The sequence below is a fragment of the Lepidochelys kempii genome, chromosome 1 (genome assembly GCF_965140285.1).
Source record: "Lepidochelys kempii isolate rLepKem1 chromosome 1, rLepKem1.hap1, whole genome shotgun sequence".
In the NCBI taxonomy this organism is placed as follows: domain Eukaryota; kingdom Metazoa; phylum Chordata; order Testudines; family Cheloniidae; genus Lepidochelys; species Lepidochelys kempii.
The window spans coordinates 346,401,605-346,428,404 of NC_136380.1; the positions used below are offsets into that span (position 1 = coordinate 346,401,605).

General features: G+C 43.7%; 1 protein-coding gene across 1 annotated transcript in view; it reads left to right on the plus strand.

The window, feature by feature from the left end:
* The window catches only part of EXOC4 (exocyst complex component 4), a 606,961-nt gene that overhangs the window by 539,445 nt on the left and 40,716 nt on the right, over positions 1-26,800 (plus strand). The window contains exons 15-16 of the mRNA XM_073328862.2: positions 19,502-19,643; positions 25,069-25,247. Of these exons, the coding sequence (XP_073184963.1) occupies positions 19,502-19,643; positions 25,069-25,247 (321 nt within the window). The remainder of the gene's footprint in view (positions 1-19,501; positions 19,644-25,068; positions 25,248-26,800) is intronic.

The following is a 26,800-nucleotide window of genomic DNA, read 5'->3' on the forward strand; positions in this document are numbered from 1 at the left end:
CTTTGTTTTCATTTTTATAAACAGTCTAGTTCTTATGGGTCTGGAGAAAAGCTTGAAAATATGAGCTCTAAAGTCTAAAACACCACAAAACAAATGAAAAACCCCCACAGTTGTCAGTTTTATTTGAAATCTCATGATCTTTAAGCCAGCCTCATTTGTGAGGGCTCATTCTTTTTGAATGTTTGGGGTTGAAAATGCTGAGATGGGAGAGAGAAAGTAAAATGTGACAACAGTTAAACAGGGCAAGAAACCTCATAAAAATGCATTTGAAAATACTTTACGGAGTTAAATAACACAAATGCAAAGAGAAATAATAAGAAAAAGAATGATACTAGAAGAGAGCCCAGAGACTGTACAATGCTTTCAACAAAGGCTTGAAATGGGATGGAGAGTCAGTGAGGAGGAGAGAGGGGAAAGCAGCGGTAGCAAGAGCACACAGAGGGACAGAGAGGAGGCCCGTGTTTGCAGAAGAGAGAGACACAGTCAAGGAGCCTGAAGCAAGCCCATGGAGTGTTTGGTTAACAAGAATGCATATTCTGAACCGAATGATGTGAGGAGCTAGTGTATCTCTGAGAGCTTCTTAAGACGGAGGTTGGGCTTTTTCTTATGTGTAATAAGGAAGGGAGCAGCTGTGTGCACATGCTGGAGCCTGGAGAGTTGGGACTCAGTGAAGACAAAGAGAAGGAGTTGGGGGATCTCATTTCCTTGTGGGTGGAGTTAACCGTGCTGCCTTTGCATGGGAAAAAGGGAAGCCCCTGCTGCTATAATGGAGATTTAGGCTATGTCTACACTAGGAGCTAGGGGTGTGATGCCCAGCTCACGTACACACACTGATGCTAGATCTCATCTGCTAGCACACTAAAAATAGTACTATATTCCAAGGTAGCATGGGCAGTTGTGAGTGGCAGATTTGAGGAGAGCTAGCACGAGTATGTCTGATCAAGCTGGGAATCACTCCCCCCTACCTTGTAGGGCAGACATAGCCTTAGAGATGGCAGTAGTTTGATCAATGGGAGCTGTGGGGAGAGGAGTTGGGGGGGAAGGAGCTGTGGGGAGAGGAGTTGGGGGGAAGGGGCAGTGGACTTGTTGGGGCAGGTACTTCCAGCAGTGCTCCAAGCTCCTATGGCAGGTGTCTACCCAAGCTGCAAACCTGCTAAGGAGTGCAGAAGTGGAGATCCTCTCTTGTTCTGGCCAGTCCAAGGAGCTTGGGAGAGCCCAGGAGCTGGGGCAGGAGGGTGTTGGGAAGAAGCAGGTTTCCAGAGGAGATTGGCAGAGAGAGAGATTTGATAACCAGGGAGCCAGACATTCAAATGGAAATTCCTAAGGTTTTCCCCACAGCCTGGTTTTAATCAGCTTCGCAGCTGATCCAGTGTCTGGAGTGGAACGCGCCAAATGTCTGGCCCAAAACAGCTTTGAGCTCTGGAAAAGTTCTGATCCAAATCTGGGGTCAAACTTTCCAGCTCAGCATGGGCAGCCTGGTATTGCTGTAGATTGGGTTATGGAAGACTGCTGCCGAGGCCAGGCTACACTGCCTGGAGGCTTTGCCCCACCCGAAGGCTGCACCTCTCCCTGCCCAGAGGCTGCACTAGCTACGCCACTAACCACAAAAACATTTCCAAACTCCCAGCTGTCAAGAACAAACTCATTTCAGAAAGCACACTCCCTCATCTACACGCTTGCCGTTTCGGAGATGTGGTTTGTAATTGCTTATTGGAATAGGTGAACTTTGCAGTGCAGTGTTTTGTATTAGACGTGAAGCTAATTACTGTGTTTGGCCAAGCTAACCACACGTGAGATTTTAATGGAAGGTATAGCATCATGCTGTGGAAACATTCCCCCCCCCACACACACACACATACATACACAGAAGGGGCTTGCATTTGCTGAAGTATCAGCTTCTTTCCAAGAAGGGCATCACCTTGCAGCTTTTTCTCCCTCTTGGAAAAGAGGAGATTCCTTAGCCCTAGTCAGCTGGAGATGGAGGAGCATCTCCACCAAAGGATGCTGAATCCTTCCACTGACTATATCTTTCTGCCAGTGCACATGTAATTAGGGCTTGATTATGATAATTGCCTGCAGGTGAGCACAGCCTCCTCTTCTGCCTCTTATTCCTCTTGAGAAAATATTTCCCTTTTTGTTCCTGATTCCTGTCTCACCCATCTGGACAGTCTGAAGTTACACCTAATGTCATGGAACCAGCGCACCACCCTGGCTTCTGTCTACACAGCCTCATAGTTCATTGCTCTCATCCATTTTACTTTGGAATCCAGCAGATTTTCTCATAGCACTATAATACTCACCATTGTCATGTTTTGCTCTTTTTATCAGTTGTATCCGAGTCATTTAGTCAAAGTTTTTGGAGTTTGTTTTCTGGTGATATAAAGCCGGGAGTCGATTTATTTTTTAGGTCCAAATTATGTCGGGCTTAAACTGGGATGTGAATCAGGACAGAACTTGACCCTTATTAAAATGTAAGAGCCACTCAGCACATCCCTTGGAAACCCCTGTGTGAGGAGTTGGTGGTTCCCAGGACAGTTTGCAGTGAACAGGAATCCACATAACATAATCTGATTAGGTTTGCCAGCAAGGGTGTCAGCGTCTTTACAGAGCAACCCAGAAGTGATTAGGCCATTTAGATGGACCTGTCCCTTTCCCCTATGTGAGGGCTCTCCAGGTCAGGTGATCTTCCTCCTACCAGAGGCAATCACTCCAGAACTGGAGGCATATTGGTAGGGCAGTATGAGGAAGATGCTGTCTCCACTTGTTATGTAGATGTGTGCAGGCTTCAGACAGCACCTCTTATGAGCACAAAATTTACTCCAAAGTAGAAATAAAATGTTAATGTACCGGAGGTTTCCCAGATACTGTACTTAGGTATTGCAGGGGTCTGTCAATGGGGCACAGTCTTATTAACACTACTTAGCAGTTTCCATCCATAGATCTCAAAGCACTATGCAAAGCTTGCGGAGTAAGGCTACTACAGTGTCTCGACTAAGCTGGACCACTTACAGCGCAGGGTGTTAGCCTTCTTTTTGCAAATTGCTATCTACCTACTATTGCCTAAGCAGAGAGCTGTGACTGTTAAAGGAAAGCACCCTTCATCACTGACAAAGGGATGTCCTTAAAAAGTGACACTATAAAGCTCATTTATACCACTCTTCCAGTGTAAATGGGCACATGCTTTACACCCACTTTAGGGCACCTTGATGCTGGCAGGGTGGTGTAAAGGAACCTTAGTATGAATGAAAATCAAGCCCGATGAGGTGTTAGAATTGATGCCTTTCTCTTTATCATCAGCCTGCGCTGCTCTGCTGAGATGGGTCTTTATGTTTAACCCAAACGTTTCAAATTAACTGAATTAAGCTCTTAAATGTGGGTATATTTCCCCCAAGATGGAGCTTATTTTGTCCATTGCTGAACTTGTAACACATCTCACTGAATCAATTATTCACTGGGACCTTTTTTTTTTCCTTAGAGACTTTTTATTAATAGATAACTTTATTTAAAAGCCAGAATAATGAAAGACTACAAAATGTCTGTCTGACCTCCAACAGCAACAGGAGGACTTAACAAATGTCTCTGCTCCATTAGTGCAATAAATGTGGATTTTTTAACAGAAAATGCTGTAAATCTCCTCTTAATGCGAAACATCTACCATTAGCTTAAAGTGCTGAATTTTGAGTGCTTGTATTCTCTGATGAATTCCTGTTGCTTAGACATAACTTGGACTAAATGAGAGTTTTCCTTTTTAGCAACATAAGCAGTCTCGCCGTCTTCCATTATCCATTCCACTCCTCAGCTCAAGTCAGGATACTTAAAAAGTTAATGGTACACTTACTATATATACTAAAAGCTGGGTCAAAACCCCTCCTCCTCAACTTTTTATCCATTCTCGGCTTTCACAAGGCTGTCCTCTGTTTCTTCTCTTCATAACTTTTATGGCCTCACATACTCCTCCTCTTCCACTGCCCATAGGTAGGGCCCTACCAAACTCGCAGCCGTGAAAAACGCATTTCGGACTGTGAAATCTGATCTTTTCTCTACTTTTACCCAATACTGTACAGATTTCATAGGGGAGACTAACATTGCTCAAACTGGGGGTCCTGACCCAAAAGGAGGTTGCAGGGGAGGGGAGGGATTACCAGGTTATTGTAGGAAGGCTTGTGGCATTGCCACCCTTATTTCTGCGCTGCCTTCGGAGCTGGGTGACCGGAGAGCGGCGCCTGCTGGCCAGGCACCCAGCTCTGACAGCAGCGCCCTGCCAGCAGCAGCGCAGAAGTAAGGGTGGCCATGCCAGACCATGCCACCCTTCCTTCTGCTCTGATGCCTTGGGAGCTGGGTGGCCGGAGAGTGGCAGCTGCTGGCCAAGGGCCGAGCTCTGAAGGCAGCAGCGCAGAAGTAAGGGTGGCAATACCATACCATGCCATCCTTTCTTCTGCGCTGCTCCTGGAGGTGGCTCTGCCTTCAGAGCTGGGCGCCGAGCCAGCAGCAGCCACTCCAAGCCTGCTGCCCAGCTCCCAAGGCAGCGCCACCTGCAGCAGCATAAAAGTAAGGGCGACAATACTGCAACCCCCCTACAATAACCTTGCGACACACACACCAGGTAGCCCCCGTTTGGGTCTGGACCCCTACAGTTACAACACTGTGAAATTTCAAATCTAAATTGCTGAAATCATGACATTTATTATTTTTAAAATCCTATGATTGTGAAATTGACCAAAACGGACCGTGAATTTAGTAGGGACCTACCCATAGGGGGTCCAGGTGTCCTCACTTTGGCTCCCTTCTTGCTGAGCCAGTCTTCCTTTGATTGATCACGTTCACTCACAGATTTTCAGCTACCTTATCTGCACTGATGACTCAGGGATCTACTTGTCTTCCTCCAGACAATCTCACATCTCAGCCTGTCACTCTGACATCCCTTGTTGGTTATTACACAAATAAGTTAAACTCATCGTGTCCAAACACTCTCTGAAAGCCTCTCCATGCCCTTTTCCCTCCATCACTGTTGATACCACTACCCTCCACACCATCACTCAGGTCAGTTGTTTTAAACGGGGCGTGATATAGGTGTCATGGGGAAGTGTGTTCTATCACGTAAGGTTCCCCCAAAGCAAAAGCATGATTGCTAGGAGCCCTAAGACACAAAGATTCATAGATTAGAAGGCCAGAAAGGACCATTATGATCATCTATACTGACCTCCTGCATAAACCAGGCCAAAAACTCACCCAAAATTTCCTAAAGGAGCCCCTGCAGAATTCACATGTCTCAGAAAGCTGTTGGGCAGGATTCGAACTCACAGAGCATGAGGTGTGCTCAATGGCCACAACTTGATTGCCTTGAGCCATTCACACAGTCAATGGTAGGAGCCCTAAAAGGAGGATGGTGTCAGAATGCAGACTCCTGTCAGGCCATATCTCAAGGAGGAGGGCTCAAATATTGGATACTGGTTACAGATAGTATTGCCTATAACATTAAACAGTACAAAAGGCTTAATCAAAGTGCTGTGGAATCAGAACCATAACTGTGAAACAGCCCTACAGGGCTCTGGATGCTTTCTGTCTCACTGGGCTTTGGACCAAACTGAGGGATTTAAAGGATCAAACAGGGATTTTTTTTCTAACTGCCAGCACTACAAAATTACCTGGGGATCCGAAAACCAAGCTATGGATGTGAACCTCCAACAGCAGATTTGAACTGACCGTTTGGTTGATGGGCTAGAATCCAGCTGGTTCTCCCATAACTGATTTAGCTCTGCAGGACTAAAAGCAGTGAAAACTTGTCTGTGACAGTAAAGTCAGCAGGCAATATTTGACATGCATGAAGGGAGCAGATACACTGAGTGGGAAGGAGAACAGGAGTATGTGTGGCACCTTAGAGATTAACAAATTTATTAGAGCATAAGGTTTCGTGGGCTACAGCTCACTTCATTGGATGCATAGAATGGAACATATAGTAAGAAGATATCTATCACTATCTCTATCTATCTATCTATATATACACACACAGAGAAGGTGGAAGTTGCCATACAAACTGTAAGAGGCTAATTAATTAAGATGAGCTATTATCAGGAGAAAAGGGGCATTTTAACACAGTCACTTATTCTGGCTGTGGCTGTTCTTTGCGGAAGAACTTTTGGCCATTGGCATCTGACTGCATAAATGTTTGGCACATGTCGTTCTATGGCATTCGTAATACAAGTGACTCATTGCTTTTCTGGACCAGTGGGAATCGGGCACCCAATCTTCAGCCAGCTGTGTTAGCCAGGTCCTGATATTCTTTTTTTGAGAGCAATCTTCCCTCCTCATTCAGTGCCCTAACGCTCTTTCTTGATACTTCTGTGCAGAAACTGCCCTTGTAGATTAGCAGATAGTGCCATCACCCCCTTGACCATTTGCATCAAATATTTAATGGCTAGAGGATTAGAAAGTTGTTTTTCTGACCCAGATCCACAGAGCTCATGGCTTTTCTTCTTAGACAACATGTATACTGCTGTGCCACACAGTCCTGGGCATTGATCTGGTATCTTGGGGGTCAGCTTTTTAGCTTAAAGTTATGATGATACTAATTACTCTTGTTCCAGTTTCTTTCCTCCCCCTCACCCCCTGAAGCACAGGGGATTGTCACGTAAAGAAGTGACCTAATTAGCAGCGCAATCAAACAGTCTTCCCATAAAGATTCCTTGTCAGTGACCCCAGGAATGCAAGGCCAATCTTCATGGCACCAGCTTCAAGGACTGCACCATATGGGAGCCTCTTCCCCACTGATGCACTACATCCAGTTCAATCCATGCATAAGGCTCAGCTGTCCGTCGGTTACTAGTAAAATGGCTCATTCGTGTTAAAGATCAGCAGCAGCTAGTCCACCTGACCCGCCTTCATTTGGTGTTGGAAACAATTTAACTGCTGGTGTAGATGGGTCAAAACAGTTTTCAAACCCAGTTGTGGGGATCCAGGAGCCGTTGATAATAGCCATTGTCAGCAAAGGGTCATTTCATAGTGTTGATGAAATAAAACTGGGTGCACACACTTTATATTCGTGAGAATTGGGAAAACAAAAAACTGTAAACTCTGCTTTAATTCCAGTTCGTGCTGGTGGCAAAGTCGTCAGCCTGTGACTTTGGGCCTGCACTGCTCCTTATAAATCTGGGGCATAATCTTTTCTGACCTAGTGAAGACCTTGTAACTCCCCCTGTTTCCTTTCCAATGGGTGGTACTTTGCCTCGTCCCATTTTGCCGCCTAGACCTGGAATATCCTCCCTGCTTCTCTGTAGCATTCATATAGGGCTTCTGGTTTTGGATTTTAACTGATGAACACTGATGAAACACCACAATTAAAGATAAAAGAACAACAATACCAGAAATGGTTACTTGTATCCAAGGGCTTGTCTACACAGAGCAGTAATGCTGAGTACAGGAGTGTGATTTCTAAAGCACACTAACATGTTGCTCATTAATTTGTCTGTGTAGACCCTGCTGGGGTGCACTAAAGATTCCTTAGTGTGCTTTAACACAGTGCTGTCTGAAAGAGTACTACATTAAAGCTCACTAAGAGACTTCACAAAAAGATTACACATTACAATATATTCTACTTAATGAGTAATATCTATAATATATAACGATATAATGTGCATTGCTCATTACTGTATATACAAAGACAAAGCCCCAAAACACCTGGATTTTTGGACATCTATATAAAACTTGAAAATTGCTGAAAATAACCCCCTCAAAAAATGAAATTAATAAACCCCCCAAAACAGAAGCCCTACATACACCTCAGTCTCCCTCCTTCTCCAGATCATTCCTGGAAAGACTCATTACTTTCAGTTTGTCATCCAACACTGATCTCCTTTCCACCATTCCTGCCACCTTCATGGACATAGCTCTCTCAAACTAATTTAGTAACTTTTAAATAAATAAATCAAACTACTATGTCCAAAATCGCATACACTCTAAAGAGGAAGCAATAAATCAATAAGATGTGTATGTAACTAAAGCATCTCTTTTTATCTTCATTATCTCTTGCTGTTGTAGTCCTCATTCTTCTGGTCCCAACCCCCTTGTTTGTCATCTGTTACTGTCTTGTATCCTGCTTGGGGCCAGATCTTGCAAACAGTGCTCACTACAAAGTGTGGTCTCATTGATGGCAGTGGAGACTGCTCCCAGTAGTGAATGCTATGCTCTGTAGTAAGCATTTAGAAGATCAGGACTGGAATTGAAGTGGCATGCGGGTCCGGTACCTGTCTCTTTATGTATCTAGTGCAATTCACCGAGACAGCATACAACTGAATCTTGCTAAAATTCACATGTTCACAAATCCTTTAACTCTCTCAAAATACCCAATATTCTTACTCCACTTCTTAACGAAGATTTCATGGCAGAGATGATAGTGCTGTCGGTTGGTTAGATACTACTGAAATTTCATTAATTTTATTAAACATATAGTACGTTTACTCTGAATGCTATGAAGTACTGCTATAAACAACTAAAACTAAAGTACCCTTCGTAAACTAAATGAGCAAGGTGCATTTTATAAAGCAGTAGCCTTGGGCTTTGTTTTTCTAAATCACTTTTGTGCATTTGTTCACAAATTTTGACAACCCTCAATGGAACCTCATCTCTGCTTCACATTGAAATCAATGACAAAACTCCTATTGAGTTCAGTGAGGGAAGGAAGGAGCTCTTCCGGGAAATCCTGGCTCTAGTAAAGTCAATGGGAGTTTTGCCATTGATTTAAATGAAGCCAGGATTTCAACCCTAGTCTTTGGTGTGAATTAGCCAGGTGAAGCCTGCATCTGTTTTTGAGCTAGTCAAGCGTACACGAAGGAGGGTGTTGAACGTTTAACAGGTGAAAAATGCCTCCGATAACTCAGTAGCGGCTGAATGGATTTTTTGTTAAGCTTTCCAGACCAATTCATCTCTGAGCCGAACATGAGAGAATTCAGGCCAAGAGGAAACTTTTTGGGGGGAGTGGCAGGAAATGACAGTATAAGTGACTGAAAACAGGGGAGTTAGAATGCAAAGTGCATCTTAGCCTAGGGATGCACTAGAAGAGCAAACGGGCTTGCGCAATGGGAGTCTTGCATGTCCAAACCCTAGAACTATAAAAATCCATGTACTGCAGGAGCAGATAAGGTATGGGGGGCTTTTTCCAGTGAAGAAAACCTACTCTGTATGCCATTAGGTTCATTTCTGTTTAGAACAGGAATTTGTTTCTTTCCATCCTCTACCAGGAGCTCTGATTCAAAAAATGTCCAGTGAGTCTGAGGGTATCTTCTCCTTCAATGGATTGCACTACCCCAGGGCTAGGATGTTCTGCTTCTCTCTTATTCCTTCCCTCCCCTTCAAACTCCGAGGTGTGTTTTTCCCTGATAATCCCTTTCTCAAGGCAGCGTGTTTGCAGAAACTAATGGAAAACAAACCACTTTTAAAGGAATTATTGCCTTTTTAAAAGTGCTAATTTCCATGTGAAATTTATGCCTGCCAGCAGAGGCAGCCGAGGAGCACCACAGGCAGTTCTAACGAGACAATTCATTAGCCGGCGAGTGTACACACGCCATAAAGAACATTAATTCGCAAAATGGAAAACTAATAGAGTGTTTAGCTGGCTCTTTATCACCAGTGACAGTCTGCACTCTTCTCATCATTAGTGTTTACTGAACTGATGGGGGCTGCAGCCCGGCCGGCTTATCACTACTCATCTCAAATGAGTTTGCGATGCTTTTTCAGCTTGGCTGGCCTTCCTTTCTCCTCCCTTGCTTTAGTTTTAACCTGTAGTTAGAAACACAGATTTATGGGAGGAAGCTCATAGCTTCCATTGCTCTTCGCACTTTCTGTACTTCACTTCTCTTTCCCTGCACATGCCATTAGGGGCTCCGAGGATCTTCACCCCAGCGTCCCCTAGTTATCTGGAAGATCTTTCATTATGGTCATGGTCCCCTCTGGCTGAGGACTGGATGTTGTTCCTTAATTAGCTAGATGGACACTGTTGTTAATGACAGGTTTCAGAGTAGGCCAATTACATGTTCCCCATTCAAAGGCTGAACATGCTGCCTCCTTTGCCCTGTATGGACTTTGTCTGAGTATTTAATTCACTCACAAATTGTGAGATTTTCAAGACACTCAGTGTTGGGCTAACTTTGCTGCCATTGAAGTCAAGGGGAGTTTTGCCATTGATTTCAGTAAGGGCTGAGTTTGACCAATGCAGAGCACTTAGAAAATCTCATCCTACACTGATCTTTTATTTGTGAGATCCAGGCCTGGCCCTTAAAATTCCTCCTCTCATGCAGGAAAGAAGTCCCTTTTTATTTTTGCCGGACTCCATGCTCTTCACTTCATTTTTCTCTTGATAAATCTGGGTTAGTCATTCTCAGTCCCTTGTTCTTTTTGCACGCGTGTGTTAAATATTCCTGGAGCCTTGCACAGACTGGAGAAGCAGAGCAACTCTTTGTCCAGAGATGATGTCTGCATTTGATGCTCACGATAGCATAGAGAGTCATAGTGCCAACTTGAACAAGGCTTGGCCTACTGTGCAGGGTGCTTAAATCAGGTACTCAAGGTTCTGTGCAAGCTCCATACCTACAACAATTGCTGCACCAATGAACCTAAGACCTGACCTGCAGCATCCCTGCTATTCCACACTTGGGCCCCAAATTGCTTTGGCCAATGAAACTCAAGCCTGACCCACAGCAAGAATGGTGGCTGAAATGTTCAAAAGTATGTTCCCTCTCCGCATGTTCCTTTGAGCAACTGCACATTAAAGATCAGGCAAACGTACACATATGGAACTTTACTCACATGAGTTGTCCCAATTAAGTCAATGGGGCAACTGAACTGAGTAAAGCTACATACACGTATGAGTGTTTGCAGGGTCACGGACTAAGAAGATGAACTAAATAATCTTTCTACAGATGTCCTTACCCAGGTCCCCGGAAGTGAAAGCCAGAGCACTGACCTGCAGTGCTTAATTTTTGTCAATTGGGGGGTTTTTTTATTGCTTTTTCAGGACAAGATGGAAACAGTGGTCAGCTGGAAGACAAGTTTTTTAGACAAGTAGTTGTAGAGTAGTCATGCCTGTGTAAAGTAGTCTCAAACCCTCAGTCTAAACACCCCTAACTATGAATGGGGGGTGTCATAATCCAAATCTGGATTTAGCTCACAATTTCCCATATCTCTACAACAGGCTGAACAGAAAACCCACTATTAGAACGGTGCAAATAGCTGACCAACCTGAAAAACCAAGGGGGAAAATTGTTTCAGGTCAACCTGAAATGAAAAGTTCTGGCAAAATGGAGAAGTAGGAAACCAATTGTTTTGAGTAAAATAAAACGTTTTGTTGGAACTGAAATGACGTGTTTCATTTGGCTTTTAACTTTTTTTACCCTTTAACAGAAAATTCTAATGAAATTGACGTTTCAAATTGAAAATTTTTTGAAGTGTTTCATTTAGAAGATGTCAAAACAAAACACTTTGATTTTTTTCAGACTTTTTTTGGAGTTTTTTAATTTGAAAAAATGCAACAGGAATTTGTTAAATAGTTCAGTTGACATAAATCTGCATTTTTTTTTTTGGTGAAAAAAAGTTTTATCGAAAAAAATTCATCTAGCTCTAATCAATATCCAAATATCTCCTCGGCATTGGGAGAGTCAAAATATTTTATTTAGAGATGTAGCCCTAAGATGCCAAACAGGACAATTTAGATTGAGACCATGAGTGATCTACACCTTAGAGCCTCAAATAATTGTGCTGCAGCAGAAAGCAGTCCAAGAGATTATTTTTTAAAAGTCATGGAAGACAGGAGAGATTCCAGAAGCTTGGAAAAGGGCAAATATAGTGCCAATCTATAAAAAGGGAAATAAGGACAACCCAGAGAATTACAGACCAGTCATCTCAACTTCTGTACCTGGAAAGATAATGGATCAAATAATTAAGCAATTAATTTGCAAACATCTAGAAGATAATAAGGTGATAAGTAACTGTCAGCATGAATTTGTCAAAAACAAATTGTGTCAAACCAACCTGATAGCTTTCTTTGACAGGGCAACAAGCCTTGTGGATAGGGGGGAAGTGGTAGATGTGATATATCTTGACTTTAGTAAAGCTTTTGATACTGTCTCTTATGACCTTCTCCTAAACAAACTAGGGAAATGCAACCTAGATTGAGCTACTATAAGGTGGGTGCAAAACTGGTTGGAAAACTGTTCCCAGAGAGTAATCATCAGTGGATCACATACAAAATTGGAAATGACTGTCTAGGAAGGAGTACTGCGGAAATGGATCTAAGGGTCACAGTGGACCACAAGCTACATATGAGTCAACAGTGTAACACTGTTGCAAAAAAAGCAAACATCATTCTGGGATGCAGGAGTGTTGTAAGCAAGACACGAGAAGTAATTCTTCCGCTCTACTCCGCACTGCTTAGGCCTTAACTGGAGTATTGCATCCAGTTCTAGGCGCCACATTTCAGGAAGGATGTGGACAAATTGGAGAGAGTCCAGAGAAGAGCACAAAAATGATTAAAGGTCTAGAAAACATGACGTATGAGGGAAGATTGAAAAAATTGGGTTTGTTTAGTCTGGAAAAGAGAAGACTGAGAGGGGACATGATAATAGTTTTCAAGCACATAAGAGGTTGTTACAAGGAGGAGGGAGAAGAATTGTTCTTCTTAACCTCTGAGGATAGGACAAGAAGCAATGGGCTTAAATGGCAACAAGGGAGGTTTAGGTTGGATGTTAGGAAAAACTTCCTAACTGTCAGGGTGGTTAAGCACTGGAATAAATTGCCCAGGGAGGTTGTGGAGTCTCCATCATTGGAGATTTTTAAGAGCAGGTTAGACAAACACCTGTCAGGAATGGTCTAGATAATACTTAGTCCTGCCAGGAGTGCAGGGGAATGGACTAGATGACCTCTCGAGGTCCCTTCCAGTCCTATGATTCTAAGTGGACATATGGCTTGCATACAGTTGTTGTTTATTATTTCTTTAGTGCCACAAAAAGAAAAGGAGTACTTGTGGCACCTTAGAGACTAACCAATTTATTTGAGCATAAGCTTATTTGTTTGTTTATTTATTTGAGCATAAGCATAAGTGCCACAAGTGTACATAGCCCTTTGCAAGAAGATAAAAAGACAAAGTACCTGCTTCTTGGCGTTTACACTCTAAATTAGATCCAGACTGCATTGCAACAACTGCAAGAGAGCAAAGTGGAAGGAAAAATGCGTAAGCACAAGAAGAAAAGAATTGTTTGAGAGCAGTGTCCCAGCTGTTATTCCCACAGAGAGAAAATCATTTAAGTTGATAAACTTTGCATTTCTTATTGGTTATGTAGGCTTTTTAATTTTGTATGTTTGGGGTTGATTCCTGACTTGTTCGGGTGAGATAGAGAATTAGATCTGAGGAACATCAGCATACTGAAAACTCCACAGAATGTGCCACTTAATAGTCCCTCCCAAAGACCCCGTACAGGTTGAATAGAAGGGGAGACAACCTAACTTTGTGGAACTCCATATTACAGCACCTTTGGATGATGAGCTGTTGCCCTACATCCCACTCTAGGAATGCAGCGCAAGGAGAGCATCAGCATGGATGCCTGTTCTTCATCCATCCCCAGGAAGCAATCATGTACCAACATCACCCAGGGCCGTTTCTTTCCTGTACCCAAGTCTGTACCCAGACTGACAAAGGGCTTGAAGATCTGAGGCTTAATTGAAAGAAGGATGGCGTTGCTAATTGTGATATTGTAAAAAGACATCTCTTGACTGTACTGTCACTGGCTTCAAAACATAGAGGTCTCCTGATGTTTGCCTCCCCCTAAGAAATCTACTTGAAATAAATCCTTGATGTTGGATCTGACACATACCCATTGTACATACTTGTGTGTGCTCCACCTGTTTGCTTCGTTAGAAAGCAAACATTTGCTAGTTTGTCTGATTTCTTCCCACTCCTTACAAGGCATTTTCTGTCAAATACCGTTTATTCTTATTTATTTTTATTACACGAGTGCCCAGAGGCCCCAAGTGAGATCAACACCGGTCCCACTGTGCTAGAAGCTACAAACACAGTGAGAGACATTCCTTGACTCAGAAAGCTCACACTCTACATAGCCATGGCATGCAAAGGAAATATTAGCACTTTTTTACAGATGGTGACTTGGAGCACAAAGAGATTCAGTGACTTGCCCAGGGTCACACAGGAAGTCTGTTGCAGAGCCACAAACTGAACCCGGGCCTCCAGAGGTCTAGTCCAAAGCAGTAACCACAAGAGTATCCTTCCTCGTGCGTTTATTTTTAGTTAGCACTTCGTAGTGATTTGTTGTTTTCATCTGACAATGAGTAAGTCTTGCTGGCCCCAGGATTGTAGAGTGAACTCCCGTAGCAGCTAAGGACCATCGTAGACCTCTAAGTGCACATTTTTTGTCCTTGCCTCCTCTAATGTAACATATAAAAAAGCTCCAAACAAAATACTGCACTACATATGCTTCACCCCTGGGGAGAGGGTAAAAGAACAATATGTGACAGACGTTAGTCATGTTGCTCCAGGGCTGGAGTACACCCGGGGAAAAATTAGTGGGTGCTCTGTACCCACTGGCAGCCAAGCTCCCCTTTGAAATGCAAACAGAAGCCATTTATTTATATAAATACATTTTATCTAATAGATGAAAACACGCATGCATGCACCCGCCAGATTTACTTCACAGGGTTAGATTGTGCAGCAGCTAAATCAGAACCTATAATCCCAAACTGATTTGCTCCCCAATGCTGTTAAATCATTCAAATCCGCTAGTAGTCATTCTGATCAAGCAGGAAGCGGGCAGAGCGCTTGCAATGTAGATGTTGATTGGTTACATAGGTTTGTATATGAGGAACATTGCAGGTTACATTTAATGTTCCCGAGGACTTGTAATTTACATCCATCGATTTACAAGGCACAGTGTTTCAAGAGGCACCAGCATCGCTTTGAATTACAAAATGATTGAAATCATTGGTGACAACCAGCATACTGGATTTATTTTTCTTAAGTTTGGTGTAATGAAACATTTCTTCTCTTTGTTTTTCTCTCTGTTTTGGCAGCACCTGAAGCAGGCTAGGGAAAATCCTCTTGGCCAGCAGGACAACCCAACCCAGTTCAGACAAATGAAATTTGGTTACTTACTGCTTAGCAGTCACATTGCTGGACAGTATTTAAAAATCCTGGGTGATTTAGTTGAGCAGCAGGTCTGACTTTTGGCTGAATGAGAAAACTAACCATCTGGCCAAGATTCCTTGTAGGTGCCACCAAGTAGCAGAAGAAATGGATGCCTGCCCAGCCTGCTAATGCATCTCCTATTGCATTTCTGGAAGAGCACTCCTATGCACTGTCCCCAAAAGGCAGCGTGGGGTTCACCTGCCATTGGGTGACATTTACCACAGGCCCACAAGCTCATCAGCCTGTGCTCTGTAAGCTGCACTGGTTCCTTCTCCTATACCAGATCCTATTTAAAGACTCTGATCAGGACCTTTAAGGCCCTCAGTGCCCTGGGTATCTCTTACCCCACCCACTTTCCATGAACACATTTGCTGAGGACGTACGGGATGATGGAGTTACTGGTACCTAGAGCAAGACCTGGGGGAGCAGGGGATCTGCTCAGTGGCTGGCTCTCAGCTGCTGAACTAACTATTCCACCAGTCACAAGACGAGGAAGAGGAAGGAAGGTACTTGCATTGACAAGTTGTTTGCACACCATGCTGGAGAAAATGCAAAACAGTATCTCTTAAGACCCTGTTGTAATGGAAGGAGGCCAAGCTGGAATAGATTCTGCTATAGAGACCTGGATTCTGGAAGGAAGGGGATGTTCTTGTGGTTAAGGCACTAGGCTGGGGCTTAAGAAATCTTCATTCTGTGTCTTGCTCTATCATAAGCTTATTGTGCAACCTTGGGCATGTCACTTAATCTCTTTGTGATCCAGGGTCTGGATATTTTTGTGATAAAAATCTCATAATTTTACATAGCTTTTTTGCAGATTTAATCTAATTTGATTGTTCGTCTTGTATTAATGTCTTCCTCCCCTTGTGGCAAGGAAAAAAGAGACGTCTTCAGGAAGGACTGTCCAGCTGTAGAAATCCAAACCCGCCTCTCACTGCAGTGCAGTACTTGACTTAAAATGGGAGGAATCGATCTACAGCCTCTGAGAGCAGCAACTACCATTTTGGGTGTCTTCCCCCCCCCCCCCCCCCCCGGCCTTCCAACCCTCCGCCCCCCCGGCCTGGTGTAATGAGCCGCCCAAATTGACTTTTCCACATTTGATTTAAATAAAGAGCAGATTGTCCCATTCCCATCTCCCCACCAGCACCAAATGTAATTCTGTCTTTACTTAAACTGCTGCAAATTAATTGAAGAGCTGTGCACACAAAAAAAAACCACTGCAAGGGAAATTAGCTGAGTCTTGTATTTCAGATGACACGGCCATCCATCTCCCTGCCCTCTAACGAGGCACTAGCAGAGCGAGCTGCAACAGGCCATTCTGGTTTCTTAGGTAGCTTGCTGCCCCACCATCACCTTCAGCTGATTAAAGGAAAATGATTCTTCCACTTATAATACCCCGGGCGCAGCTCTGTGACTCAGGGAGCAGCTGAATCCAAGAGCTTTTCCTATGGGATTTAAGGAATATTTTATTATAAATTGAATGGAAAATTGTGGGTTTTTTACCCCTTTGAAGAGAGTTGTGCATCGTCACAGGAGGGAGGGAGAGAGACTTTCTGACTAAAACTGTGATGAAATAAATAACCTCAGACCTGATCCTGCAAGATCCAGGGAGCACCCCTCCCCCATTGAAATGAATGACAATTGAGAGTACTCAGCAGGTTACTGGGTTGGGTCCTAAATGGAAAAGCATTAACTTGTCTTTCCAAACCCTTCCTGGAATCACCTATTAACGTGCTTATACTGAGATAGGGACTTAGCAGGCCAGCTGATTAAAACTTCAAAGAGTATATTGAGCTGCATGTATAAATATGCTGTATTTTGCTTGTAAAGATTAGTGGGTGGGTGTGTTATGCGCACACTTTCCAGCCTTGTCTGCATCACCGTGAGCAGATTCCATCAGGGTTACTTCCTTGTGTTTTTCCCTTTGACATTTAGGAGCTAGTTAATTACTGTCACTTGTCTTTGCTTCCTGGGCTCTGACTTTCTTTACTCACGACTGTCTCCTCGGTAAAAAGACTTCATAAATTTCATTGAGCTGAGAGGAGAGTTCATAAAGCAATCTTCCCAGAGACACCCCATTTTGATGCTGTTTCACTATGTACACATTTTTCTTTTGCTGTCGCTTACACTAAAAGTAGATGGTTGCGTGCTTTGTGCAGTCCTTTTCGTTATTCTGTTGCTAATTTCTTTTTAATTTTGCTGCTGTCTTCTGTGTTTATCTTGATCTCTTTTACTTGCAAATGATCGTTTGACGTTTTTAGCGATTTTTCATGTACTTGCTTTCTTTACAGAATACATTTTCGGGGCTCTTTTAATTTTATGAAGAAGCTTAAGAACTAGAGTAGATTCATTTTGTGAAGGTTTTTTTTTTTTTTTTTTTTTGTTACATGGCAATAGAAGACTTTAAATGAATCAGTCCCCCCCGTCTTTTCACTAAGCCCTTGGTGACTCTAGCACTCATGCCTTCTTTCCCAAGCAGTGTGTGTGTGTGATTTTTCACTAGTGGTTGGTCTACTGACGGACAAAGAAGAGCCTTTTATTGCTGCTGCCTAGGGGTGTGATTTCCCTGCTCGTGGGCGTATACTCATGGTAGCCCAATGAGAGCTAGCAGGGGTATAAATAATACTGTAGCCAAGGTAGCGCGGGCCAGGCAGCTGAGCCATGCCAAGTATATACCCACTGTGTTCAGGCGGGTTTGTACTCGCTGCCACTGCCCGCGTTACTGTGGCTACACTGCTATTTATATTCACATCGAGCTACCATGAGTATATGTATCCAAGCAGGGGAATTGCACCCCTAGGTCTTGGTGCAGACAAAGCCTACGATACTAATTGACACACTCCTCTGAAAGGTAGCATGGTTTAGTGTTCCGGGAATGAGGGGTGTGACAAATAGAAATACTTTAAGACTGTATGCCGGCCTGGCTCTGTCATGGTGGTTTCTATATGAATATCTTTGATTAAGGACTTCCCAATAGGTGGCCATCTGGAATGGGTTAGTCAGGAAAGAGATGGCTCAAGGTGGTCGCTTAATCAGCTTCTGCCTATGAGTGCTTAAGGGACAGTGCCGGCACTCTTGGCTCTGATGACTCTGGCTTGGTCCCCCAGCAGCCTACAGAGTTGGTTTTACCAGGGAGGGCCAAAGCCCACCAACACTTGTAAAAGGGGCTGGGGACAAAGAAGCCTTGCAGGATTTATAAGGACATTCTCGCAGGGATGCTGGAGGGAGCCAGACTGAGAGAAACTCAGACCCAGGAGCCCTGAGGGGTGTCTGGAGAAGCTAGGCCTGGCTGGGTGGCCATTATGGGACAGTAGGTAAGATAAGATATGTGCACAAGTGATTTATTTAAAATCCGGTTTTTCTCACTAATGCTTCATTCCTACTATTACCTAAACATACTTTGTTTTAAGAAGGCTGTTGGTCACTATAGACTGGTCACAGGTTCCCAAAGGGAAGCAATGCAGTGCCCGAAACCCAGTCAGACCTGCAGGTGGTAAACAGGGTGACCAGACAGCAAGTGTGCAAAATCGGGACGGGGTGGGGGGTAATAGGAGCCCATATTAAAAAAAAGCCCCAAATATCGGGACTGTACCTATAAAATCGGGACCTCTGGTTACCCTAGTGGTAAATGGTTGGTGTACATGGGATAGTGACCCCAAGTATCAGAGTGGAAGAACTGCAAGATTCCACCCCCAAGACAGGTAAGGACAAAAGGCCCAAAACCTAATGTGGGTGCTCGAGCTAGTGCATTAAATCTAGCAGTGTGGCCACAGCGCCATGGGGTAGCTTGGACCAGCATCATGTGCACAATCCCACCTGTCCCCTTAGGTACATCCTTTGGCCTGAGTTACTGCACATGCCTCTGCAGCCACGCTGCTATTTTTAATTGCTAGCTTGGATAAACTTACATGCACTCGCTCAAGCAGAGCTAGTGCATGTATGTCAACCCAAGTTGGGAATCACCCTCCTGGCCGCTGTGTAGATGTTCCCTGAGAGATGGACTGGCTGTAAATGTTCCCTTGTCTTCCAGGAGCAGAAACCTCCATTGTGCTGCAATATACTTGCAAGCAAATGATTTTGGTGGTTGATTAAACGCCTCAGCTTTACTTTGGAGTTTAATCAATTGCTGAAACAGTTTGTTGCTTCATATACTCCAGGATCTTAGACATTATTGCTTAGCTAAACCTGTGAGAATGCGTGTGCATACGGTGGAAATAAATGACATGACATGGTTGCTAAAACACAGCTGTTTGATTAAATATATTACCAACTGTTAATACGTAGACTCTCTCTCTCTCTCTCTCTCTCTCACATCTATATCAGCGCCATCACCTGGTCAGGACAGCCATGCAAATATGGACCTCCCACCGGTGTCAGAACAGATCATGCAAACGCTGAGCGAATTGGCCAAGTCCTTCCAAGAGATGGCTGACCGCTGCTTGCTGGTTCTGCATTTGGAAGTCAGGTATGGCATAGAACCTCTGAATCTAGAATGTGAACTTTTTGAGGTTAAGGCTACTATTAAAACTTTAGTAATTAGATTAGCTTCTTCTAGTAGGTGCCCTACTCTCAATGAGAGAGATGTGATCATAGATCATAAAACCTGAAGGGACCATTGTAATCATCTAGTCTGATTTCCCAAGCCATAGAACTTCTCTGAATTAATTCCTGTTTCAACTACAGTATATATTTTAGAAACACATCTGATCTTGATTTTAAAATTGTAGTGATAGAAAATCTACCACAACCCTTGGGAATTTTTTTCCAATGGTTAATAACCCTCAGTATTGAAAATATGTGCCTTATTTCCAGTCTGAATTTGTCTAGCTTCAACTTCCAGCCACTGGATCTTGTTATACCTTTGTCTGCCAGACTGAAGAGCCAATTATCAAATATTTGTTCCCCGTGTAGGTATTTATAGACTGTGATCAAGTCACCCGTTAACCTTCTCATTGTTAAACTACGTAGATTGACCTCCTTGAGTCTATCACTATAAGGCATTTTTTCCAATCCTTTAATCGTTCTCATGGCTCTTCTCTGAAGTTGAACCCTCTCTAATTTGTCAACATCCTTCCTGAATTGTGAAACCAGAACTGGACATAGTATTCCAGTAGTGAAGACACCAGTGCTAAGTAGAGAGATAATGTAATCTCCTATTCAATATTCTGCTGGTTATATATTCAAAGATCACATTTGCCCATTTGACCACAGTGTCGTAGTGGGATCTCAAGTTTAGTTGATTATGTACCATGACCTGAAAGTCCTTCTCAGAGTCACTCCTTTGCAGGATAGGGTCCCCCATCCTATAAGTGAACCTGACAGTGTTTAGTGAATCCTCTCAAATTTCACAAGCTTAAATCTCCTGATTTCAATGGGGTTCTAGAAGAGAAATGGAAAAATTAGGGGAAGAATTTTTTGTTTAAACAGAAAAAAATTATTTTCCAGTGTCTCCTTGTGTGTTGGAAACATCACCAGGAAGAATTATTTTTCTGGGATCTTTTCCGTATGAACCTCCAAAAGAATGCTCTTTTGCGCTACTTTCTTTGAAGGCTTTTTTATGTTTATCATCTGCTGTGCTCTGGATTCCAAATGGGAAACTATTGTTTCTAACTGTTGAAAGGATAATACAATTGGAGAAGGATGAGGGCACTGCCTTGATTTTTTTTAAAGGGCTGGATAATTTTATGACGTGGTTACAAATGCAAAGATCAAGATAATCAAATCTATGGCTTCAGGCCATCAGCTGATTGGTATGGGGGTTGGGAAGGAATTGTTCCCTTACGCACAATATGAGCCAGGTGTACTATAGCTGGTATTTGCCTTTCTCTAAGGCATCAGGTTTAAGCTCATGCCAGTGGCAGGGTATGAGATTTGATGGACCAGCAGTTTGTTCTGTTGTGACAGATTCTGGGTTATATCCTGTACCAGTGTAAACTGGTGTAACTCCATTTAAGCTATGCCAATTTATACCAGCGAAGGATCTGTCCCAGTATTTATATTTATATTACATAGTTTTTAAAAATAAATAAATTCACATCATGTACTGTCAGTAGCCTCTCAACCTACTCTCCATTCTCAGTTGGACACTGTATTGTAGGCATCTCAGAAGAACTGGGACTTGAAGGATTTTAAGGTACAGATAGTTAAGTTATTGAAATAGAACATTTTTCCAGTTTAGGTATTTGCCTTTCTCTAAGGCATCAGGTTTAAGCTCATGCCAGTGGCAGGGTATGAGATTTGATGGACCAGCAGTTTGTTCTGTTGTGACAGATTCTGGGTTATATCCTGTACCAGTGTAAACTGGTGTAACTCCATTTAAGCTATGCCAATTTATACCAGCGAAGGATCTGTCCCAGTATTTATATTTATATTACATAGTTTTTAAAAATAAATAAATTCACATCATGTACTGTCAGTAGCCTCTCAACCTACTCTCCATTCTCAGTTGGACACTGTATTGTAGGCATCTCAGAAGAACTGGGACTTGAAGGATTTTAAGGTACAGATAGTTAAGTTATTGAAATAGAACATTTTTCCAGTTTAGGTATAGTACTGGGTGACACCAAAATTAACCCTACAACTGCTGTTGTAAATGGACCAGAGCGAATGGGCTTCTCTACAAAAACCCTCTGTAGTTTTCTGTTGCACCAGGCAGCTGAGTTTTGAGTAGTGGCAAGTGTGACGTGCAATTCAGGAGTTCAGGGTTTGTCTTAATAGGTGCCAGGTTTAAAACAAACAAAAGGAAGTATTTCTTCACACAACTCACAACTTGTGGAACTCTTTGCCAAGCCTATAACGGGGTTCAAAAAAGAACTAGATAAGTTCATGGAGGATAGGTCCGTCAATGACTATTAGCCAGGATGGGCTGGGATGGTGTCCCTAGCCTCTGTTTGCCAGAAGCTGGGAATGGGCGACAGGGATAGATCACTTGATGGTTACCTGTTTTGTTCATTCCCTCTGGGGCACCTGGCATTGGGCACTGTCGGAAGACAGGATACTGGGCTAGACGGACCTTTGGTCTGACCCAGTGTGGCCGTTCTTATGTTCGTATGTCTGAAGCAGACCATTCCCCATCTAGTCTGGCATCCTGCCTCTACTGATGGCCGCAATCTGATGCTGCAGATACACCAAGCCAGTTGTGTAATGCTCTGCATCATAGGCATGGGAAGTAGTGGTGCGGGGTGCTGCAGCACCCCTAGGTTTTGTGCCCAGCCCTGTGCCCCTGCTGCCCAGGGTCCTGGCCACCAGGCCCGCTGCTTCCTGGGTCCCGCTTGACCACCAGTCCCAGGTCCCGCTCAGCCGTGGGTCCCACTCAGGGTCCCGGCTGCCAACCCCAGCTCCAAAGGGCATGGTAAGGGGGGTGGGGGGAGTGCAGCTCAGCACCCCCACTTCAGAAACTCTTTCAGCGCCACACCTCTGCATGGATGAGTGGAAGGGAGAGAAGGGAAGGTGTGCTAATGACCAGTAAACACCCAGTCTCTGTGAGAGTTCCCCCCTATTAATCACACTCTGTTGTGCAACCACCTGCAGTAACACCAGAAAAAATAGCCATCACTTTGGTGGCTGTGAATAGCGGGATTCTCTGAAATTACTATGTGAGCTCCCAGAATTCATGTAATTGTCCAGCTGTATAATGCAGTGTGTTTTCATTCACAAAAATCTGTTCTTTAAACGAGCCTTCATGGCACATCTTCATGGAGGTGCATTGGAATTTATCAGCACCGGCTCCATTTCAAGGAGGGTGCAAGCGAACAACCAGGCAGGGTTTTATGCCAAAGCATCAGTTCCTCTCTGCTTTCTCCCCTCCTCAGGCTCTCTGTTCGCTTCCAGATTTTGCCAGATGCAGTCACACTACGGAGTTTGACTAGTTGGGCCTCACAGCTCTCTGGAACCATGTGGGAAAATGATCCAGGGACCACTGTAAAGCCAATGTAATTCTACTTAAGTCAGTGAATTTACTCTGGGTTTACAGCAGCATAGGTAGGATCAGAATTTGGCCCTCAAATTTGTAGCTGCTTATCTAAACCAAACCCGTTGAGATTCACAGGTCATTAACCGTTATCCCATTTAAAAATAATAATGGTGCTTTGCACTTCTTTGGTTCTGCTTGAGGATCATAAAGTGCTTTTAAAACATTTATTTAGCCTCATACCAGTTCTCAGAGGCCAGGAAATATTATTAACCCAGTTTTACAGAGGAGGCCATGGAGGCACAGAGAGACCGTATGACTTGCCCTCCTTCACCCTCAAAGTCTGGGGCAGAGCTGGGACTAAAATCCAAGTCATCTGACTCCCTGTTTTCTGCCTTAACTACAGCTCCATCCTTCCTGTTCAGGACAGAATGTAACAGAAAATATATATTTTTTTCTGTAGGTTATTTGTACCCTCCTATAGAAAGTAACAGAAGATTATTGGCTGAATGCTCAGGAGCAGTGCTTGGTGTATAGAGGTGGGCACAAGGAAGGCTTAGCCACAAGCTTTCTGCCCCACCCCACCTATGGGCAACTGGAACCCTGTGCAAGTTAGAGACACCTCAGGGCTGGTCTGAATTGTACTAGTTTGTAAGGGCCCCTTTGGGGATGTTTTGGTAGTGGGGATCACCAGAGGGCAGGGCACTTCAGTCACATTCCCTCCCATCCCCACACAACACAACCCTTTCACTGGTTGGGCCAGGGAGTGATAGAATGGAGTCAGCTGGGCCAGCTCTGTGCTAGGGATTCTTCTGTGCTTGACTACCTTTGTGCTTGTCTGTGAATGCAGCAAAATGACATGCTGAGCGGTAGATATATTGGGAAGTAAAAGTCACCAGCCCAGGTTTTATGATTATTATTATTATTATTCACCTATTTGAACTTTAAAAGGAAAATATTCAACTGTCACTTTATACAGGGCACGCTCATAATGTCACCTCTATCAGGCAGTTTCCTTAAATAAAAGATCTACCTTCAGGAGGCCTTCCAGTGTGTTCAGCAGCGATCTCCTAGCACTGCAACCTCCTAAATATGCACTTTATAAAAATCAACCTTCCTGCTGTGCAATCAGCAATGTTTTCAGAAAACCTTAATGCCAAAGTCATACTGAGGTCAGAACAAACATGTCAGTGCTCTGAAGGGGGAAAAAAGCCTGTTTCTCTCTTTCTATTTCACTTTTGTAGCAGTCTCAGTCCCTTTTCACATTGCTAACAAAATATTGCCAATCAGTTCTATTTGGGATCAGCCAGTACACTAAAAGCAGTGTAAATTACTGAAGAACTGGGGACCTTGGACAGTTTCAGGGAAGCAGTAATGAAATAAAGAGCCTTTCTCTGCTAGGCCACTGGTTCAAAGCCAGCTTAGGTCAGTAAGGGTCAAAAGTGACGGCTATCTGGGGATTACTCAGTGATTTACATGGAATGAACTTTTGGGTCGCAGTCTAGCTCCAGAGAAGAGTTTTTACCACAGAGAAATGCCACCGGAATTGTCACCCTTGTTAGCAGTTTCAGCTGAAAGGCCGTGGCGGCTTAATGTGGCCCCTCCGAATCATGGTGGTGGTTCTGCTGCCTGTTGCTGCGTCTGCTGTGTGCGTCACAGAGGACTTGATGCAGCTCCCGTTAAAGGGGAGAGTCTCCCATTGGCCTCAGTGGCAATTGGACCACCCTGAGAGGACTTCAGGATATGCAGCTGTCCATCCAGCATGTTTAGACCAGCAGTAAATTCATCCTGAGCACATTTTTTAAAGGAGGGAAAACTTATTTTTCTTCCCACTGGGTCTGGGTACATGAGAAAATAAAACCCGTTGTCGTTATTTTTCCCAGCCAAAGCCATGTTCATTAAGGTCAGTATCTCATTGGGGCAAACGTTAACGTCTTACTGTGTTTCTCTCTGTAGTGACTGTCTGCCTTCTGTCTTCTAGAGTTCATTGCTTCCATTATCTGATCCCACTTGCTAAACAAGGGAATTATGCCATAGTGGCCAACGTGGAAAGTATGGATTATGACCCCCTTGTGGTGCGGCTAAATAAAGACATCAGTGCCGTTGAGGAAGCTATGAGTGCCAGCCTCCAGCAGCACAAGTTCCAGTATATCTTTGAAGGTCAGGCATTTGCCAGTGTGCTCAGTTGATGTTCTGGGAGGAAGGTGGTGGCTGGGGATATGCTCATCAGCGTTAAAACTATCTGCGGTATGGATCAGCCTGGCAATCATTGGTCTTTCTCAGCCTGAAGATGAAGACCTTCTTGTTTGGTTAAGACTGACTGCAGAATGGTTGCCATCTGCTCCGGATTGATGAGGAGACCTGTGCAGGCAGATGGCAGCCCTGCTGCCTCCATGCCACTCCTTCGTGTATATCCATAAACTGGGAGGAATGGGCTCAGACTGAATGGGGGAAATATAAAATTAAGTACATGCAGCAAGGATCTTCATCAGGAAAGCCATGTACGAGTGTTTATATATTACAAACATAGCTACTGTGGCCCGCACACCTCCTGGATGTGGTGTTCTGTCCCTTCTAGTAGCACCAAGATCACTGAGAGATTAATCAGTCTGCTCTGCATCATTAGCTAAGGGCCATGTGGCTTTTAGCTCATGCAGTAGAGGCTCATGCATTTAGCTCCAGAGGTCCCAGGTTTGATCCTGCTTGCTGACAGCCACTGTCTGTTGGTGTTACAATATGTTATGGAGTGGTCCCTGTTAGGACCTAATACTGTTCTGTTTCTAACATTAAATTGGGAGAATTTCAGCTGCTCTAATTATTTAAACATCTTTAAGAATCTAAATCATGTTTCAGTTAATCTCATCTATATTCTGTGGCTTTAACACACCATTCTAAAGGCCTGGGTAGCCATAAGGTGCATCGTTTTATTCAACAGATTGTACAAGGTCAGGAAAAGTACTGTGAATCACATCAAGTGTCTGATGTGATGTGCTGGACAGAAAAAGGGGGCGCAAAAACAGGGTTTTACAGTGCTGGTTCTCCCTAGATTCCATGCCATTTGAATCCCCTAGTAGAAGTTTTGAAGATCCGTAAAGTTCCCCAACCCCCATTTCTTCCCACCATTAATAGCTATTTGTTTAATACACAAATCCCCTGGGCTGGACAGAGATGTTTGAAACCACACCAGTCAAAGCACTAGAATATCAAATACATATATAATGAAGGACTCTGCCAGGCACAGACCTTCACTGGCAGAAGGATGGACTACAGACTGGAACAGGTCTTTGGTATCTCTAACCTTTCTGATATTGTGGCAGGCTGTGATAACACCATCCCATGGAAAAGAACTGTCTCGCTGTGTAAGTCCGACCATTTGTGTTCAAAAAGAGGGAAATTCACCTCATAGCAATGGACCCTACACAAAGCCTGGTGAACCATTTGTGAGCTACTTCAGCGCATAGGGTGAAATTTCTGTCTCTCCAGAGAGCCAACTCACAGCCCGGTCACTTTTTTATCCATATTTTGACTATTTACATTGAATGTAAGCAATACATAGGCCTTGCGGTTGCTCTCTCTCAGGTGTGAATTCTCTCAGTTCACGGTTTGTACAAACCTTTTTTGCTGGGGTGAATTTAACCTTAAAGTTGTTTGCCATGAGACTGTTCTGGTGTTAGAATGACTCTGGCAGCCTGCTTAAGGCAAGGAGAGAGACC